The sequence below is a fragment of the Crotalus tigris genome, unplaced genomic scaffold, assembly GCF_016545835.1.
Source record: "Crotalus tigris isolate CLP2741 ecotype Arizona unplaced genomic scaffold, ASM1654583v1 scf7180000019321.97967, whole genome shotgun sequence".
NCBI lineage: Eukaryota > Metazoa > Chordata > Lepidosauria > Squamata > Viperidae > Crotalus > Crotalus tigris.
The window spans coordinates 77,421-97,819 of record NW_024097486.1 but is presented as its reverse complement, the minus strand read 5'-3'; the positions used below and the strand labels follow the sequence as shown (position 1 = coordinate 97,819).

General features: G+C 38.7%; 2 protein-coding genes across 5 annotated transcripts in view; one reads left to right on the top strand and one right to left on the bottom strand.

Moving 5' to 3' along the window:
- The first annotated feature begins 266 nt into the window (after positions 1 to 266).
- Positions 267 to 9,597, top strand: LOC120316258 (protein Jade-1-like). Its single transcript, XM_039361628.1, has 2 exons — positions 267 to 584; positions 5,208 to 9,597. Exons 1-2 carry the CDS (start codon positions 485 to 487, stop codon positions 6,095 to 6,097), a joined length of 990 nt encoding a protein of 329 aa, XP_039217562.1. The 5' UTR covers positions 267 to 484; the 3' UTR covers positions 6,098 to 9,597.
- The window catches only part of SCLT1 (sodium channel and clathrin linker 1), a 43,706-nt gene continuing 28,380 nt past the window's right edge, over positions 5,074 to 20,399 (bottom strand). For all 4 annotated transcript variants that reach the window (XM_039361626.1, XM_039361623.1, XM_039361627.1 and 1 more), the window contains 4 exons: positions 14,267 to 14,345; positions 13,290 to 13,385; positions 12,330 to 12,415; positions 5,074 to 5,350 (listed from right to left, as the gene is read on the bottom strand). In XM_039361626.1, the coding sequence (XP_039217560.1) occupies positions 12,353 to 12,415; positions 13,290 to 13,385; positions 14,267 to 14,345 (238 nt within the window). In that variant the 3' untranslated portion in view covers positions 5,074 to 5,350; positions 12,330 to 12,352. The remainder of the gene's footprint in view (positions 5,351 to 12,329; positions 12,416 to 13,289; positions 13,386 to 14,266; positions 14,346 to 20,399) is intronic.

Sequence of the window (20,399 nt, the reverse complement as noted above, 5' to 3'; positions counted from 1 at the left end):
AGTAAAATCTCTTTTTTCTGTGTTTATGCTTTCTCTTAACTATTGAGTAACTTTAAAGATATGTGCAATTAGGGAGTACTTAGGCTCCAGACTGAAAGGGCTGAATTGATAAGATACCATTTTTAGAAGAAGGCCATTAATGCTGTCTTAAGGTTTTCTATCCAAATTCTTTCTCTTTTTAATCCTTTTAATAAAGGATTTCCCCCTCCCCCCCCCCCCCCGAGTCATCCGGTCATGGTTATCCTAAAGGTGCTTTTCAAAAGAAACTGGACTTCCTTGGTATTTTTTCCTTGAAAATGTTTCGCTTTTCATCCAAGATGCTTCTTTACTTCAATTTTTTTTTCTTTGTCTCACTCACTATAAAGAGGTTTCCAGATGAGCCACTATTTTTTTCCAAACAACTTCAAAATAATCTTAAACTTCCTTTATGCATTCTTCATATTAGCAGTATTTTCAATGTTTCTAGGTACGGAACCTCACTTACATGGTGACCCGACGGGAAAAAATTAAAAGATCTGTTTGCAAAGTCCAGGAACAGATATTTCATCTTTATACAAATCTTGTAGAACATGAAAGAACTTCAGGTAAGTTTTGTCATTTTCTCTTATTTTTCAGAGAATGGCATTGGAAAAACACTGTCAAATGATCTGGAATTAAAATTAATGCTGTAATGCTCATGTTTTGTGCCCCTTCTTGATATAAAAGAACAAATAAATGGGAAATAATGACATTAATTTTCTTTATGCTAGCCTGTGACCATAATAAAATTTTGATTTGATTGTCTGTAAGTACATACATTAAATTTTAATTAATTCAAAATTATTTTCTCCCTACCCAGTTTTCCACCAATGCCCTCAGGTGTAAAAAGATTGTATGGATTATCTTTGCTGCCACTTTAAGGAATTTATTGATTTATATTTTTATATCCTTGGAAAAGAATTCTCTAAAAGTATAGCCATTGCAAATATTTATAAAAATACAGTATTATTATTATGGCTGTTTAGATAGTTTGTTGCTGTTTTATAGTCTCATTTCTTATTTTTGCTTCCTTTTGAAAGTTGTAATACCTCCAAGTTGCCACTTCTCACATCCATGCAACAGTATTACTTCATTTAGCAAATTATAATTTAGTATAAGCAGATTTGGGAACCTTATTTCTGTCAAAGACCATGTATTCTGGGGAGACTACATGCTGGCAGTGAATATATTCAGACCCAGAAATTTGCAGACAACTTGATAGCCTGCAAGTGTTTGTGTACATATAATATGCATTTAAATGTAGAAGATTTCATACAATTCTATGCTTCATTTTTCAGGATTTTTGATTGCAAAAAGTTTGCTAATCAAGAGTAGAAATTAGTAGATGCTTTTCTTAACACATGTTGGTCAGAAACCTAGAGAATAGTGTCATACTTCATTCTCTTATATTTTATTACTTTAGCACGGGATAAGGTTCTAAATTTTGTTCAGTTATTTCATATTTGCATCTTAATAGAACTTGTATTAATTCAATTTAACATTTCCCATTATAAGATAAATGACAACGTAATAAATCTATGAAAAATATATTTGTGCTCCACAGACCAAGCTAAGGCAGTGTTGATTTTTAATTGATGCACTTCAAAACTTAACTTAGTTTTATGATTTTTAGGAATGTAGTAGGCCAGAGGCAGCTCTCTCTGTGGGCACGTGCGCTGTTGCCCCAGCCCCACCTTCCCTGCAGCCCCTCCTCACCAGAAGGCCCCCCCCCCGGAGAGTCACCCTCGGGCACGGCCTGCACCGAGGAGCACAGCCAAGGATATGGCAGCCAAAGAGCAGGGACAAGACTCTGCCTTCGCGCCCAATGTGCTCAGATGCTGCTGCTCTGCATGGGTGGAAGGCGTGGCCACCATGGCGCTGCAGGTCTACTTAGGCAATCTGCGGCAGGCCGTGGAGGCAGTGGGTGGCCCTGTGAGCAGGTGGCAGAATGGGGGGTGGAGCAGGAGTAGGCAACGGAGCGGGCAGGCGGGTGATTTTGGGCACTCGGTCTCTAAAAGTTTCATCATCACTGTAAGTAGGTTAATCACAATTTATTATTATAAGATGTGTTAAAATAGCATCTTTATATCAGCCAAATATATAATTTATATAGTTTGGTCAAATGGGACATAGTTTTTCACTATGTAGGAGGAGCATTTTTGAAAAAACAGAAACTGAAACAATTTCTGTAAAAATAAGCTGGTTGGGGAAAAAAAGCGTTTTGTTTTACAACTATTTAAAACCATGTTTACCTACTGTTATTGTAGATTGTGATGCTAAAGAAACTATTTTGATGTTGAATTTTATAACAGCTGCAAGGTTATTAGTAGGGCAATATTGGAAGAAAGATTCTTTGCCTACTATAGAAGATTAGACACTTTAAGGTGTCAAATTTAGCAGAAATGGCAAAAATTTCTGTTTACTTGAAGGATCACTCACAAGAAAGATATATTTCGGTTTGGAGAAGATGGATAGATTATATTCAGAACAAATATGGGATTAAAAAGTTTCAATTAGCTTATGAGTAAACTTTAGAATATTATTAATAGTTTCTTTTTTAATTTTTATTAGTTTTAGTATGGTTTAACAATATTGATTTGTTTATATTATGTTTATTTTTAATTTGTTTATATTTATAAGGGAGTTAAAGTGCGTTATGGACTTGGTTACTAGTATAGTTGGGTAATTTTTTTTTTAAGAGTTTGATTGTTTATTTGTAACTCTGTATTCAGCTCTGAGAAGTGGGGGAGGGGTGAGTGGGTCTTGGGATGTATATTGTATAAAACTTTTCAATATACATCCTAAGACCCATTTTTTTTTTAAAAAACCATGTTTACCTACATATACATCATATTATTTATCTCAGAAAGAGCATAGAAAAGACATTAAGAAGTAATAAACAAAAAAATTAAAAGCATGATATAAAAAAGGAAACATATCTATAATTAGTTTATAAAAGGTAAATATTTCCCTTGTCCAGTTATGTCCTACTCTAGGGGGCAGTGCTTATGTACATTTCCTAGCTGTCTGAAGACACTTTTATGGTCAAGTTACTGGCATGACTATACCCTGAGGCATACAGAACACTATTTCCCACTGAAGTGGTACCTATTTATCTACTTGCATTTGCATGCTTTAGAACTGACATGCAGATAATATATACAAATACATGCTGTAGCTTTCCATATCTTTGTATCTGTGGTAACTATCCTTTCTTTCCCCCTGTTCTTACATTATTTATCTTGATATATTGCCTTTAGCAATATTAATAATAAAGTTGGAAGGGACCTTGGAGATCATCTAGTCCAACCCTCTGCTCAGGCAGGAAACCCTATACCATTTCAGATAAATGCCTGTCCAGTCTCTTCTTAAAAATTTCCAGTGTTGGAGCATTCACAGCTTCTGGAAGAGGTTGTTCCACTGATTACCGTATATGCCGCCGTATTAGGCGACCCAGCGTATAAGACGACCCCCGTCTTTATAACCGGGCCGCATTCCTAGAACGTCGTCTTATATGCCGGAAACTACCAGTATTTCCGGCGTATAAGACGACTCGGCGTATAAGACGACCCCCGTCTTTGGCGCCGATTTCAGTGCTCGCGGAAGTCGTCTTATACGCTGGCATTTACGGTAATTGTTCTAACTGTCAGAAAATTTCTCCTTAGTTTTAGGTTGCTTCTATCTTTGGATAGTTTCCATCCATTGCTTCTTGTCCTGCCTTCAGGTGCTTTGGAGAATAGCTTGACTCCCTTTTCTTTGTGGCAACCCCTGAGATATTGAAATACTGCTATCATGTCTCCCCTTGTCCTTCTCTTCATTAAACTAGACATGCCCAATTCCAGCAACCGTTCCTTACATGTTTTAGCCTCCAGTCCCTAATCATTTTTGTTGCTCTTCTCTGTACTCTTTCTAGAGTCCCAACATCTTTTTTACACAGTGGTGACCAAAACTGGATGCAGTATTCCAAGTGTGGCCTTACTAAGGCATTGTAAAGTGGTATTAGCACTTCACGTGATCTTGATTCTATCCCTGTTAATGCAGCCTAGCACTGTGCTGGCTTTTATGGCAGCTGCAGCACATTGCTGGTTCAATTTCAGTGTTTGTCAATTAAGGCTCTGAGATCCCTCTCACAGTTACTACTATTGAGCAAGGTACCACCTATATTATACCTGTGCATTTGGTTTTTCTTGCCTAAATGTAGAACCTTACTTTTTTCACCATTGAATTTTATTTTGTTAGATAGCGCCCAATGTTCAAGTCTGTCAAGATCCTCCTGTATCTTAAGCCTGTCTTCTGGAGTGTTGGCTATTCCTGCCAGCTGGGTGTCGTCTGCAAAATTGATGAGTTCCCCATCTATCCCTTCATCCAAATCATTGATGAAGATGTTGAAGAGCACTGGGCCCAAAAGAGAGCCTTGGGGCTCTCCACTACACATTTCCCTCCATGTAGATGCATTCTAAGTATTTGTTAGGACTTAGTACTTACTTCCTAATCAGTGGGATAAGGGCAATAGCATGCATGGTAATCTGGAAATAGCAATACCACTAAGACTTTTGTACTGCTTCACAGTGCTTTACAGCCTTCTCTAAGCGGTTTAGAGTCAGCATATAGTATGAGCATGTTTGAGATAAAACTGTGTTTTGGTAACACTTGAGGCATATAGGCCAAAAGGTGCCAAAATTGACCAATATTGTCATTACTGTAGCAGGGAATGTGCTACACATACCCTACTACAGCATAGGCAGGACTAAAACTGGTTAACAAGTCTAGATTTGTTTCTGTTTTTCTATAAAAAAAAAGAGAGAGATCCAAAAATAAGTAAAAAGCAAAAATAATGAAGATAGTATTTAGTGCACCAAAATAGTCTTATCATTAAAACACCTTAATTTATTTCTACTGACTTAACTGATTAGGTACTTAAGATACAATATAATGTGAAATTAATACCCCATGTTAGCACTGGCTATACTACCTACATGAGTAACGAAGTACTGTAGTAGCTGTAGTAAATTAATTGAATGTAAGTCCTATTGAAATTAATAGGAAAAATGAGTCTTGGATTAAATTCATTTTTAAATTCCATTCATTCCAGTAAGAATTTAGTACAACTAATGGAAGTTTTTACTGAAGGTAAATACAGGATGAGTAATTTTAGAACAACTTTAACATGTTTATTGGTGTCTCTCCAGGTATGCCTTCCTCTTTCTCCTCGATGGAAAATTTGGTGCTCTTCAACAGTTCACCATTGGGCCCAGATGCACCTAAGATAGAGGATTTGAAATGGCATTCGGCTTTCTTCCGAAAACAAATGGGCATGTCGTTAAGTCATTCACTGAAAAAAACAGAGAAGAGAGAGCAAATGAGGAGAAATTCTAGGCACAATAACAAACCATTGCTGAAGCAGCCCAGCCAAAGGGAGGGTCTTGCTTCTTCTGGTAGCTTTTTCAGTTTTGAAAAAACCTTTGCAGAAGCACAAGTTGGAGCAGCACAACAGAAGAATGGGATTGTAACAGAAGACCACAAGAAAAGAGACAATCATTCTCATTGTGACATGATAAAGGTAGGATTGAAGGAGAAACCTCCCAAACATAACTACAAGCCCCTGAAGTCAAATGAATCCTTTCAGAGGCAGTTAGAAAATAAAAGGGCAGTGAACCACCCAAGTGGCAGATCAGCACCCGGAATCCGGAGGGATATGGTGCCTAAATGCAATGGATCCTTTTTCAGAATAAATTATAACCCGAGTCCAGTTAAAGTGCCTACAACACCCAGAAGCCCTGTGAAAAATTGGGGAGGATTCCGAATTCCAAAGAAAGGAGAAAGGCAACAGCAGGGAGAAGGGCAGGAGGAGGCATGCCGCCAAAACTCTAATTTCTCTTACTCGGCTCTCGGACAAGTTTCCCCTAAAGATAGGGCAAAAAGCAACTTAAAAATGGACAGTGAGAATGATGGATATGCCCCGGATGCAGAGATGAGTGATTCAGAAACTGAGATGTCTGAGAAGAAATGCAGGCTGGGATCAAATAGCTCTCTCCCTAGAAGGACAGATTTTATTAGGAGAAGTATTCTTGCCTCTTGACTGGAGAGTGATACAGAATAGCAGCACTGGAACCAGTGAAGCTCCAGCCTGGATAAAAAAACAAGTAGCTACTCTTTTCTATTTATTGGTGGGACAAAAGAGTTTTAATTACGACTACAAGATCTATCAAGAATGAACACATTTTCCCTAGGCTGTAGAAAGTTGTTTACGTGCACTTGAGTATGAGTATTTCCTTCACCATTCTCATGACTGTGAGGTGTGAACATTATTTGCAATTGTCTCAAAGAAATCTGAGAAAATAATATTGCTTTCCAATTGATTAATATGCTGAATGCTCATTTTAAAAAGAAGGATAAGCTAATTGGATTGTCTGGGTAGACCCTACTTCATGCAGATAGCACTGAAGTTTTTCTTCTCCCGTCCCTGAAAAGCACAAGCTGTTAATATGTAAGAGAGTAATGAATTAAATTTTGGTGCACTGCTTATCCTAATCTGGTCACTCTCCTCAGGCTGTGCTTAGAGTAAATCCTAGTCTCGTTTTTTTTGCTGTATTAGAATTCAGGGGAATTTTGGCAGCTGTAACCTTTGTTAACTCCAAATGTTTTTAGACACAAAAGTTTTCAAGCAGGTAAGAATGACAGCTAGATACCCTAAGGGGTAAATCCAAGCTGCCCAGAATAAAAAAAGTAACTGCAGCATATATACAGTGCTATTCTGAAGGGACCCAGACAAAGAATTAAGGAAAATTATTTACTTCTCTCAAATTAAGGGAAGGGGTACCTATGTCTTAAAGTACTTGATCTTGTTTTGAAAGAAAGGTTTGTAAGCTTGCTGTATTCTGCTAGTACTTGCCATGTGAAATACAAAGACAATTCAAGTGACAGACTTAAATGTGTCTCTGTGGCAAAACAGGGTTGGCTGTCTTGTTTCTCCTACACACCCACACCCCTGAAATATACTGCAAATTGTAAATCTATAACGGGGGAGAATTTTTATAATAGAAAAATTCTTAGCATATTAACAGATTTGGGAGAAGCAATGGCAGACAAATGTTTGAAGTTTGCCGTGAAGATATGACTGTATTTCCAAAGGCAGTAGTCATCAGCCTTTCTTTATATGCACTAATATTATGTGTTGGGATATGCAAGTTTCTAACACATAAGGGTTACTTTAAATACAAAAAGAAGGATGTAATAAATATATATGTATATTTTTTGAAAAAAATGGTAAGGCAATAAGATGCGAATAGTGCTTTACATTCAAACCAATTTAACAACAAGACTTCATGATATGGATTAGATTTGACAAAAGAGTGTTTTGATTACATCATTAAAACTGCAATAACTAGAGAGAAAAAGCCATCAGCAATAATAAGTGAACAGAGTATTAGCCTATTTTGTGTACTCAGCAGAGTGCATTTGTAAGACACAAAGACTATTACAACTTTTGGGACTCAACTTGGATATAAACAATATCAGAGATAATGAAGTTATGAGAAATGTAAGGAGCAGTAGGTATTTTGTTTTGGCAACTCATCATCATTAGTTTTTACTTACTACAAGTAAAATAATGTTTTAAAACAAACGTTGGAACCTTGCAATTTGACTCAAGTCTTCCAGAGGTTTCAGCTGAAAACTAGAGTGCTACTGTTTCATCTTGCTATGCAAGTCACTGATCATCAATAATACATTGTATTTGAGGAGGTTTATAAAGTACAGTTTTCTTACAATCCTAAATTTTGGATAGAGAAATATTGTACGTGATCCCATGAATTCTAAATTACTGATTCACTGACTCTATAATTGGGAACATGCATCAGAACATATCCCCATTTACTTCTAAAGCAGTGGTAATAATCCAAGATTATTGTACCTATAATAAGCTACAAATTCAGTTTCCCCCTCACTAATCTTTTGCCTCCACCCTCAGTATCAAGCTTAGTGCTAATCATAATTTAATATAAGAGTAATTGGCTTCATTAAAATAAAAAAATACAGCCTTTGAAAGGCCATTATTTAACTTGGCCTATCAAATTCAGATATCCCCGGATGCTGTGGTTAGAACTGAATGGGAAACTGAAATGGGACTCATGCATGAACAATGAGGAGGTTGTGAAATGGTCACATTTCATCAGACCATCATTTTCTGATCTTAGGCTCTGTGTGTATGTAATAGCTGTAATTCCAGTGATGGCTATTGGTACACTGCAGTTCCAGTTCTTTAACAGAACTTTATATAGGCAGGTTTTTTTTTTTTTGGCAGCTTGCTTCATTGTCAAGGAAATTATTAAAATTTAAAAGAAAGAACATTCTCCATCTCCTTTCTACAGAGAGTGCTGTATTAGAGTAGTCTATGCATTGCCTTTGAGTCAGGATGGATAGAATTAACAAGCAGGTTAAGATTTTAAATTCTAAACATTTTAAAATGCCATTTTAGAAAGCAACTGGAAAGTAAGATATATATACACGGCTTTGTTGCTTTGGATTAAACTACCCATATATTACAGGTATATAGCAAGGTTTCCTGCCTTAAAAGCAGGCATATTCTTGTTAAATATAAGAGGGATGTGATTAATTGATTATTTAATACAATAAGTGTTTGAGGTGAGGTTTAAGTGAAATAATATTGGTTAACTTGCCCAACAGGGAGTTTTTCATCAAGCCATAGAAGAAATAAATTTGATGTTAAATAAACATTATTCAATGTTATGATCAATTTTGAAAGAGGTATCAGATTACATTTGCACTATTAGGAGTATTAGCATTTGTGCAGAAAGAATGCCTTATCTGTTTTCCCCACCATATTTAGGTTAATAAGCTTTCTGATGTTTTGATTAATGCTGAACCAAAAATTAATAGCAAAAGAAGAAAAAATAGTGTTTTTCCCTTACCCCCAATGTCCAACTATAGAAGTAGGTAAAATCAGTATGACCAGCTGTTTCATACCATATTTAACACTCAGTACATGAAAATGTATAAATAAAACCATATTCTTTACAACCACTACATTAATTTCATTGATAAAATGGAGATTTCTTGTTAGCTCCACATTTTACTTATGCAGATTGCCCAAGAAATCTTGGTGTACTACATTGAAATATAGGGTAATAAACATTTTAGTAATATTGACTGGAATGCTGCCCATTTCCGGACACCCATACACATATGTGCCAGTCTAAACTAATGAAAGATAATGTATGTCTCATATGTACAAAATCTTGATTATTTTACGTAAATTGGGTAAAAAGATCTTACTACATTTGTAAAACCTTGTACAGAGGATTTTTTCACTATGTGCCTAGCTTTGGTGTCCATTTTGCTCCAATTTGAAAACAGGTGCATGATGATAAAACAAATAGAAATAAAGTATATGTAGAGATGACTATTTTATATTACATGGCCCAATCCTGTATTTATTTTCCTCCCTTTTTGAAGTATTTATAAAGACCTAGTTGAAGATGGCTGTATTTTTTGTTAAAATATTTAGTAGAATTGTGCCTTTGTCTGTATGTGAATAAATGCTGTACATTTTGCAATACACTTAAGTGTTATAGTGTGATATCTGAGTTTATTTGACAACAATATATTCTTTTTTTTAATCAGATGGCAAATAATAAAATGAAAAATTACATTAACTTATTACTGTTATATTCTAAAGTATACAGAATTGATAGTGTTAACTTCCATTCATGCCCGTTTAGGCCAAGAGAAATGAGTTGGATTTTGCTGCTGTGCATACACTGGATTGCAGTGATAAACTGGAGAGGTTTCAGGTTAGGTTGCAAAGGCAAAAGATATATTGCATGTTTGTTCCTGAACTATACTATATTTTGAAACCCTTATATTGAGTTTTTAGACTGCAGGTCAAATACAAAGATGGCTTTTTCAGTGTTGCTGGAATGAGATCACAGCTTGGTTGGCCTATGACTAATTGCCATTACTAATGTTTTCAAGGATTAGAAAACAATGTAGCTCACTTGTTCCAAGTACATACAGTCCTATGAGAAAGAAAGAACACCCTCTTTGAATTCTATGCTTTTATGTATCAGGACATAATAAAAATCATCTGGTCCTTAGCATAATAGTTAAACACAACCTCAAATGAACAACAACACACGACTTATTATACCATGCTATAATTTATTTTACAAAAAGAAAGCCAAAATGGAAGGCATGTGTGAAAAACTAAATACACCTCATGATTCAATAGCTTGTAAAACCACCTGTAGTAGCAATAACTTGGGATAATTATTTTCTGCATGACTTTATCAGATTCTCACATCATTGTCCCACTTTTCTTTACAACATTGCTTTAGTTCATTGAGATTTGTGGGCATGTTTATGCACAGCTCTCTTGAAGTCCCACTACAGCAGTGGTTCTCAACCTTTTTAATGCCGCGACCCCACCCGGTCGTAGGTCGAGGATTACCCAACTGGTTGTAAGTCGAGGACTACCCAACCAGTCGTAAGTCGAGGACTACTCAACCGGTTGTAAGTCGAGGACTTTCCCTGCCCGGGAGAGCCGCACATGCGTGGTGCCGCCCCCTGCACCGGCCGAGGCATAGCTGGCAAGCGGCAGAGACGGCGCAGGCTGACCACCGGCTGGGCCACCAGCTGGCCCAGCCCAAGGGAGGTAAGGCACCCGCAGGGCCCCACGCGCGCCAGCAATCCCTGCGCCCGCTGGCCTCCCAGCTCCCACTCCTGGCCCTCTTTTACTTACATTTTTAGTAGTTACTCAGCAGGGAGGGGTGGAAACTTCCAGACAGCTCGCCTTCGCTGCAGACAACTTGCAGCACCATTTGCAGAATGGGACTTTTGGCGGGCTCAGCAGGGCAGAGACAGCCTGGACAATTCCTATTGGCTTTTGAAAGCCAATAGAATTAGACTCTATTCAAGAGTCTATTCTGTTGGCTTTCAAAAGCCAATAGAATAAAAGGGAGTAGCACAACCAAGGAAAAGGGGAAAAATGGCAGACTGCGTTGTTTGGCGACCCCTGTGAAACAGGTTGAGAACCACTGCACTACAGCATTGCACTCAGTTGAGGTCTAGACTTGACTGGGCCATTGCAATACCCTACTTTTTTTTCCCCCAGCCATTCTATTGTAGATTTGCTGGTGTGCTTGGAATTATTGTCCTGTTGCATGATCTAATGTCAGCCAAGCTTTAACTGTCGGAAAGTGGGCCTCACATTTTACTTAGAATACGTGGTATTTAGAGGAGTTCGTGGTCAACTCAATGACTGCAAGATGCCCAGGTTTTATGGCTAAAAAAGCAAGCCGAAATCATCACCTTTCCACCACGCTTGATGGTTGGTATGAGATGTTTGTGCTGATATGGAGTATTTGGTTTTTGCCAAATGTGGTACTTGCATTATGGCCAAACATCTCCACTTTGGTCTGGTCTGTCCAAAGAATAGTGTTCCAGAAGTCTTGTGATTTGTTCAGATGCAACTTTGCAAACCTAAGTTGTGCTACCATGTTCTTTTTAGTGAGAAGAGGCTTTCTCCTGACAATCTTTCCAAACAAACCATACGTGTTCAGTTTTTTTCTAATTGTACTTTCATGAACATTTAGTATGCTAACTGACGCCTGTGTAGAGTCAGAGATGTAACTCGTGGGTTTTTTTGCAATTTCTCTGACCATTGCACGGTCTGACATTTTATCTAGCTCTAAACAAAATATTTTTTCTTTTTCATGTATTCCTTGTACCTAACCAAAGAAGGAGTTTGAAATATACGTTAGACTTTTCTATCTTGAGAAATCATGGACTTTCCAAGATAATGTAGACAATTTAGTCCATATAACAATGTGATAACATCCTAAATATTGTTCTGGACAGCTAAAGAATTGCTATAAATGGAATTTCTACTTTTACAGTAATTTAAATGCCGAGTAAGAATAGCTTTGTTAATTGTATATCTGATATACCGAGTCTGTCTACTTTTCAAACAGGTAAGGGACGTTGATGCTAAGCAGCAATTCAGCAATATTGGTTGAATAGATAGAACATTCAACATCTGAAAGTTAAATAACTAATAAATTGATTGTATAGATTAGAAAAATCCAATTCAACAGTATACAATTCTAATTTTCAAAACTAAACTTTGTAGAGATGTTTTTACACATTTTCTCAGCTGTCTCTTTAATGTTTGTTGTGAATAGAAAAAAATACATTTGTTTTATAAAGCAATGTAGTACCTGGAAAAGATACAGCATTTTACATGAAACATTCTAAGGCGCCAAAGGTACTTTTCTTAGGCAACTTGTACTTACAGACTATGAAAGGACATATTACTTCACATTTCTTTTTGCTCTATCAAGTAGGTGGCCTTTTTCTTCTGCAATGTTATGGCGCTGAGCTGTAATTAAACACAATGATTAGTTCCTTTCCTCACTGGATCCTTTTAAACAAATTAGATGACAATACAACCTGAAATAGATATGTTACAGAAATTATTTTCTTTCTATGTAAAATTGAGAATTTTTTTCCAGCCACCATTATTATGAACACACTAAATGTTCTCTGACCTGCAAATTTGTTAGTACGTAGCTTAGAGCTTCTACCTACTTGTGTGAGAGGAGGGAATTATTTTCTGAGGAACGTAAGACCTTTCAGATAGATATAAGTGGATTCCAACTTATATCAGCTACAGTGATTAGAGTGGTTAAAGGTCCAACTTCTGAATGGCATTACCTGTTTATCCCATGATGAATTATGGATTCATATCTGATCCTGCAAGTGAAATAATACAGAAGTCTCCAGTTGTAAGAGACCAGTGTATTAATGTTTCTATATTGCATTCTTATATTTTACCTACCAAATTACCTTTTAAACTGATGGATTTGAAAGAATGGTTGTGCTAAGTAACCCTATTTTCACAAATAATTTGGTACTAATGTTGAGATTTCTGCATGGTGATTTAAGTTATAATTTTATGTTAGTTCTTCAAACCTATTCAGAATTTCTAGACAGACATTTCCTTTTAGTATATCTTCTAGTTCTGTATAAACATCCATTTTAAAATGTTCTGTCTTTATTTCAATATAACAGAAAAACTAATAAAAAAGGTAAAATTAATGCAAGTACAACGATTATATCTATAAGGCCTTATCATGCTTATATGCATACAATACATGCATTGATTTTAACAGCTACAGTAACCATTGTTCCATAAAGTATATTTTTCTTTTTTAAAAAGCTCTTTATTCATTTAAGTGGACCAGTTTAGATACCTGTTGAGATGCTGTAGTTGCCCTCTCTTCTGCTTGATTTAGTCGATTTTGAAGTCTGTTGACTTTTTCTTGATATTCCCTCATTAATTTTTCGCTCTGTATAAATGAAATCACTTATTACAAATGTAAAATTTGTCACAGAAATTGCAAATGGACTTTGAACAATAAAAAAGTAGCTCCATGTAGCATCAACTCAGTTTGGAAAGTTGTTACTGTAACCTTACAATAAAGATTTTGCTCATTTTGTTATTTTAACTGTTTGGTCTACTTGGGAGATTGACATAAAACTGTTCTCTTCTGACTGAAAAATAATCAATTGCAATCTATTTCAGTTCACTGATGTCTTAAGACATTCATATGGTTTTCTTAATAAAAATAGTAGAAAATGATGTCTTTGCTGTTGCCACTAAAGTGATCATGTGCCTCCAGCATCTTGCTCTATTGCTGCTGAATACAGATGCCTGCTAGCTTTTGCTGAGATGAGCTTCACGCCTTGGGAACTCTTATGGGATTATAATCACTTGGCAGAAACACCCCTCCATTACCAGGAGGCAGCACAGAAAGATTTAGAAGGCTTTTGTTTATAACGTAGTTTTATCAGGATAAAGAATTAACTTTTTATTTTTTTTTAGCAGATGGTTAAGGTAATAATTACAATGTCTGTGTAGCTGCAGAAAAATGAAAATTTAAATGAAAGTAAAATTTACATTTATCTGTAATTGCAGAAAAAATGTAATACAACATGATGAAAGGATAAATTACAGATGTTAGTAAAAAAAACTCTTCACTCACCACATTTTAATGTTTAAACAGCAGTAAAGATACTAGTAATTTCTAACATGTTTTCCAATGTGCGAAATCGGAAAAAGAATATGTGTCTCTGGGTCAGAACAGCTTCAATCCAAGTGACAGTAATATTCAAATAGAGCAGTCCTTATAGCTGAAGCATAACATTCAGATGATATTATTGAACTTACCTCAATAACCTTTTCATTTGCTCTTTCCAGTTGGTAAAATAAATCCTGGGTGTGAAGCTTTTGACGACCCAGCTCGGTTCTGCCACACAAAATCAGCATTAGAAGATGACACATAATTAGAATACACTAAATCAGCATTACTGAACTAAGACACTTCAAGGAGTTTCCTTGGAGATTTAATACTGTAAAATAGCCTGAAATCTCTGTAAAAATGTTATTTTAAAATCTGAGGTTTTTCAACTATATATAAAGACAAAATGGAAATTTTGATCCAAAGTGACTGTAAAATTTATAAAACAAGACAAGGTACAAACTTAACACGAATAGAGTCAACCAATCTGAACTCCTATGTAATTTATGTATAATTTCTTTTTTAATTCATTCCTTAGTCAGCTTCAATCTATGGGTAACACTTCAATTCTGCCTTCTCTGTCCCATGAGGTAGGATCTAACAGCCTAGAAGTGTATTCAGAACTATATAAAAACACATTACCTGGGAAATCATTACTTTCAGCCAAAATTTTAAAAAGTGTTAAATAGAATTCTGTGATGAACACAATTTAAATAGGACACTCATTATCTAAGGGCTATATTTCATTTGAATACTAAAATTAGATTGAAAATCTATATTATTATTCACATGTTCAAAATTAATAAACACCTCTGTGAACATTCAGCGATATATGTGGTTCCATAAACTGATAGGTAAATAAACTGAAACTATTTCAAAATAGTATGAAACATCCAAATTAGCATCAGCATGATTTAATTCCTTCATACTATTTTTTCTGGTTTAAGTTCAGATGTAATTATTCAGATAACAGAACATGTTGTTATGCTAGAGAAATAAAAAAAAAACTGACTTAAAACAGTTGAGTATGAAAAAGAATCTAGCAAAATACTCTAAACCAGAAGATGAGTGATCAGGAGTGAATATACAATTATTTGGGTATATAGTTGTTGTTTTTTCCAAGTAGTACCATTTTTCTTCCAGGTTTGGAAGACAGCAGATAATGAGTATGGTGATGTTATACAGCCAGGATTTTCAATTTTGTTTGTGCAAAATAATAATAATAATAATAATAATAATAATAATAATAATAATAATAATAATGAGGAGGAGGAGGCGGCGGCAGCGGCAGGGAATCCTATACCATTTCAGACAAATGGCTGTCCAGTCTTTTCTTAAAAACTTCCAGCGTTGGAGCATCCATAGCACTGATTAATTGTTCTTCAGGAAATTTCTCCTTAGTTCTAGATTGCTTCTCTCTTTGGTTAGTTTCTGTCAGAATCCAATTATATTTCATCTTTAATTATCAAATATAGAAACTCCCAATTCTGTCTTCTCTGGATTCTGCCATAAGAGGGAGAGAAGGGGGAGAACAAAGGGGCTTTATGGCCCTCACTTCCTTCAGTACACTTCAAAGAGCTGAATGCTGAATGTGTGTTTATTGTAACCTCAAAGCGTTAGCACCAGAGGACCTTATCATAACAAAGAAGGGTATTTGCCTTTCATGTAGTTATCTGAAGTCTCCATCCAGACGGAAGAAAGAAGAAAGGGGGTGGAATTGTGATACTTGAAACTATCACTGGAAGGGGGGTTGATTGGGTGGGACTACTGGGGAACCCCTTAAAACCTTGAATGGGAGAGCTTGAACCCCAAGTCCTGTCTAGCATGCCTGCAACCATTTCTTCTTAATAAAGGATTCCTGTTGGAAGAATTATTCCAAGAGTTCTGTCTTCTTAAGATGCAAAGTGGGGTGGGTCCTTACATTAGACAGGACTTGCAAAATTAATCCACCTGGAAGGGAGACCCTTGCCGGGGGATTTTGCAAAAATTTACTATGTCAGACAATGGAGCAAGAGAGGGGGAAAACTCCCTGGAAAGAGAGCCGCTGACCCAGTTGGAACCTTGCCAGATGTTGGGATCCGAGAGGCCAGATTCCTCAGGAGAAGAAGTGGTGGAGACACAGGACCACAAGCCTTGCTGGTCGATGGGCGTTGGAAAGAAAAGTGAGTGGGGAAAGGAATCAAGAAAGGTGATCCTGAGACGGGGGACCAAGCAACCAGAATGGAAGCAGGAGATGGAGAAATCCCTGCACGCAAGTGAAGAGGGAGGAAGCTGGGCACCGTACTCAGACTGGATCCTAGAGAAAGCTATTGACCTGATGAAGAGAACTCTCAGCTCCCTAGGAGAGGAGAATACTGAGCCCTACGGCCGCCCCAGCTCCTGGAGCCGCAAAGGGAGAGACACCGAGGGGGACGTGGAACCTGCAACCCCAGGGACATCTACTGATCCAGTAGCCCCCACCCCCTACCGGACCACAGATGGCAATCTGGACGGAAGACACTACCACCAACAACGGAGGCACCGATCCATTCCAAGACGTCCACCGTTGGAGTGAAATTCAAAGGGGAGCCAACACGCTTGGGGTTTTTCCTAACCCAAGTCCTCAGCTACATGGAGGAATATGGGCAGGACATTCCCAGCGACAAAGCCCGCATCCGGATCGTGCAATCTGCCCTGGATGGACCAGCTGCAGATTGGGTGGTGAACTTGCATGCCCCAGAACTCAGTAACTTCAACCGTTTCATGTCCTCTTTGAGAAGACGATTTGAAGACCCCCTGGCTGATCGCAAAGCCCGTGAAAGAATAACAACGATGAGGCAAGGCAAACGCCCAGTGGCCGAGTATACACAAGAATTCCGGGCCATTGCCAGCAAACTGAATTGGCCAGAAGACATCCTCCTTGGCCATTTCAAAGATGGACTAAACTATGATCTGTATGATGCTTGCCTGCCCCGAGGGGACCCACATCGACTTGAGGAATGGTACGTCTTGGCAGAGGAAGCAGAGATCGACATATTGAAGAGGCACCGCCGAGGAAAACAATGGAGCCGCCCCCCGCCTGAGCTGACACCCCAACCGGTGAAATCATCGGATACAGCCAAGAAGCAAATGGGGTGTTTCAAGTGCGGAAGAGAAGGGCATCGAGCTGTAGAATGCCGCTCAAAGGCCCCCCAGCACAACCCAGACAGATCCCCAATCAACAAACCCGAAAAGTATTCAGCTAAGCCAAAGGAAACGGCCATGAGAATGATGGAAATTGCAGAAACCCTCACCTCTGCTCACCAAAGGGAAAGAACTCCAGCCTACACCACAGGGCAGGTGGATGCCTCAGATGACAGCTCGGAGGGCGAACCCCTGGTAAGTGGATGCATCACACCCATCTTCAAAACAATGACTATATTAATCCCCCCCATGCCCGAAGCTGTGAAGGTGAAAGCCTAATAGACTCTGGCTGCACCCGCTGCCTCATTAGCCCAACACTAGTGGGGAATCTGGGCATCCCATCCAGGAGACTGGAACAACCAATCTCATTTGGCCAGCTAGATGGATCCATAGCAGGGGGGGTGCCAGCTACCCTAGCCACTCTGCCAATACACCTCTCCCTGGGCAACCATGAAGAGGACTTAACGTTTGTGGTGACCCCAGGTATGGAATGCCCAATGATTCTAGGGATGGAATGGTTGAAAAAATGGAACCCCTGGGTAAATTGGAGGACGACAGAAATCAAATTCCCGAAGGGGGACCCTATGGACTTAAAACCCCAAGGGAGGCTACCAGAATCAAGAATAGAAAAAGCATCCATAGGAGAGGAAAAAAGATTAACAGAAATACCAGAGGAATATAGGGACCTTGCTGAAGTCTTCAGTGAGGAGAGGGCGAATGAGCTTCCCCCCCACCGACCCACAGACTGTACCATTGAATTCAAGCCTGGGGCAAAACTCCCGAAGCCCAGATTATACTCCATGAGCCCAAAGGAGAAGGAGGAAATGGAAAGATTTATTAAAAAAAAACCTGGAGAGAGGTTTCATTGAGCCAGCCAAGCCTAAAGTGGCTGCCCCGGTCCTTTTTAGAGAGAAGAAGGATGGCTCTTTACGTTTATGCGTGGATTATAGGGCCCTGAATACAATCAGTGAAAGCAACCTATACCCGCTGCCCCTCATGAAAGACATGCTGTCACACCTATCGAAAGGGAAAATTTTTTCTAAACTAGACTTAAGGGAAGCTTACTATCGCGTGAGAATCAAGGAAGGGGACGAATGGAAGACTGCATTTAACTGCCCCATGGGGTGCTATCAATTCAAAGTCTTGCCATTTGGATACAAGGGGGCCCTGCAGTCTTTATGCAATTAATCAATGACGTTCTAAGGGAGCACCTGTTTAAGGGGGTCCTTGTTTACTTGGACGACATTCTTATCTTTACCGAAACAAAAGAAGAACACGTCAAACTTGTCAGAGCGGTTTTAAAGAAGCTGCGAGCCGCTCACCTATATGCCAAACTCTCAAAATGCGAATTCCACCAGGAAAGGATAGACTACCTAGGCTATCGCATATCCCCACAGGGCATTGAAATGGACCCGGAGAAGGTCAAAGCAGTACTAGATTGGGCACCACCCCGCACAAGAAAGCAACTACAAAGTTTCCTGGGCTTTGCAAATTTTTACCGCCAATTCATCCCCTCATTTGCCCAGATAGCCTTGCCCCTCACTAACTTACTAAAAACGAAGGGAACATCCTCAGTAAAACCTAGCCAGCCACTAACATGGACAATGGAGTGCCAAGCAGCGTTTGAGAGACTAAAGAGACTTTTTTCTGCCGAACCAGTACTAAGGCACCCAGACATGGACAAGCCCTTCGTAATACAGGCAGATGCAAGTGATGTGGCAGTGGGGGCTGTGCTATTACAAGAAAATGATGATGCAGTATTGCAACCCTGTGCATATACATCCAAGAAACTCACGGAAACAGAACAGCGCTGGCCCGCATGGGAGAAGGAGGCTTATGGGATACGTTGGGCATTACTCACGTGGCGACAGTTCCTGGAAGGCAACAAAATCCCCTTCCAGGTGTGGACTGATCACAAAAATTTAGAAGCCCTGAAAACTTCCAGGAAACTCAATCCCAAACAAGCCCGCTGGTCCCAGCATTTTCACCAATTCCAATTTAAGCTCAAACATTTACCAGGAAGAAAGAACTTCCTGGCAGATGCACTATCTCGCATGCCCCAATATAACAGCGCACGAACCACAGACTCTAGACCAATAATGGCAGAGTCACAACTGGCAGCACCAGTAACCACAAGAACCCAAGCCAAATTAAAACCACAACTGGACAGCCAAACTGGAATTGAATTCAGAAAAAGTTTGGAAACAGATGAATGGTTCCAGAAAAACAAAAATGTGTGCACAATGAGAGACGGGTTGCCTTGGGTAGGGGAAAAGTTATATATACCAACAACTCAAAGAGTAACTTTCATGCACCTTTGCCATGACACAAAATCAGCAGGGCATTTTGGATTTGTAAAAACTTTACATTTAATTAAACGGCAATTTTGGTGGCCATCCATGAAAAAGGACATTGAAAGTTATATAGCCAGTTGTCCAAAATGTGCCACGGCAAAAAGGTTGCAAGGGAAAGTGCCAGGACTATTGCAAACAGTGGCAAGTCCCTCAGCCCCCTGGAGAGAAATAGCCATGGATTTTATAGTGGAATTGCCAGAAAGCAATGGGAATACTGTGGTCTGGACGGTCACGGACTTGTTTTCCAAACAGGTGCACTTTATCCCTTGCCAAAAGATTCCCACTGCAAAAGCCTTAGCAAAACTTTTCATCCAACACATTTACAGATTGCATGGGGCACCCCAACGCATCATCTCTGACAGGGGGGTGCAATTTACGTCTGCATTTTGGAAGGAATTTTTATCCCTCTTAGGAACCACTCAGGGACTGACATCTAGCCACCACCCTCAAGGAAATGGGGGGGGGGGCTGAAAAAATGAACTCCGTACTTAAGCAATATTTAAGATGTTTTCTTAGTTTCCAGCAGACCGAGTGGGCGGACTTACTCCCTTTTGCAGAAGTTGCCTACAATAATGCAGTCCACTCCAGCACAGGTTACACTCCTTTTCAAATAGCCACCGGTCAAAGTTTCAACCCCATGCCAGAATTAACCCCAAACGAACCAACGATCCCCTCGCTGAAAGAATGGATGGAGAAATTACAAAACACCTGGCCAATAGTCAGAAAAGCACTAGATGAAGCTAGGCAGGCATATAAAACACAAGCC

Bases quoted from the DNA above. Each gene is read 5' to 3' on its own strand.
- LOC120316258 (XM_039361628.1), top strand. From the start codon at position 485: ATGGTGACCCGACGGGAAAAAATTAAAAGATCTGTTTGCAAAGTCCAG. The intron at 585-5,207 runs GTAAGTTTTGTC...GTGTCTCTCCAG, and splicing joins AGAACATGAAAGAACTTCAG to GTATGCCTTCCTCTTTCTCC.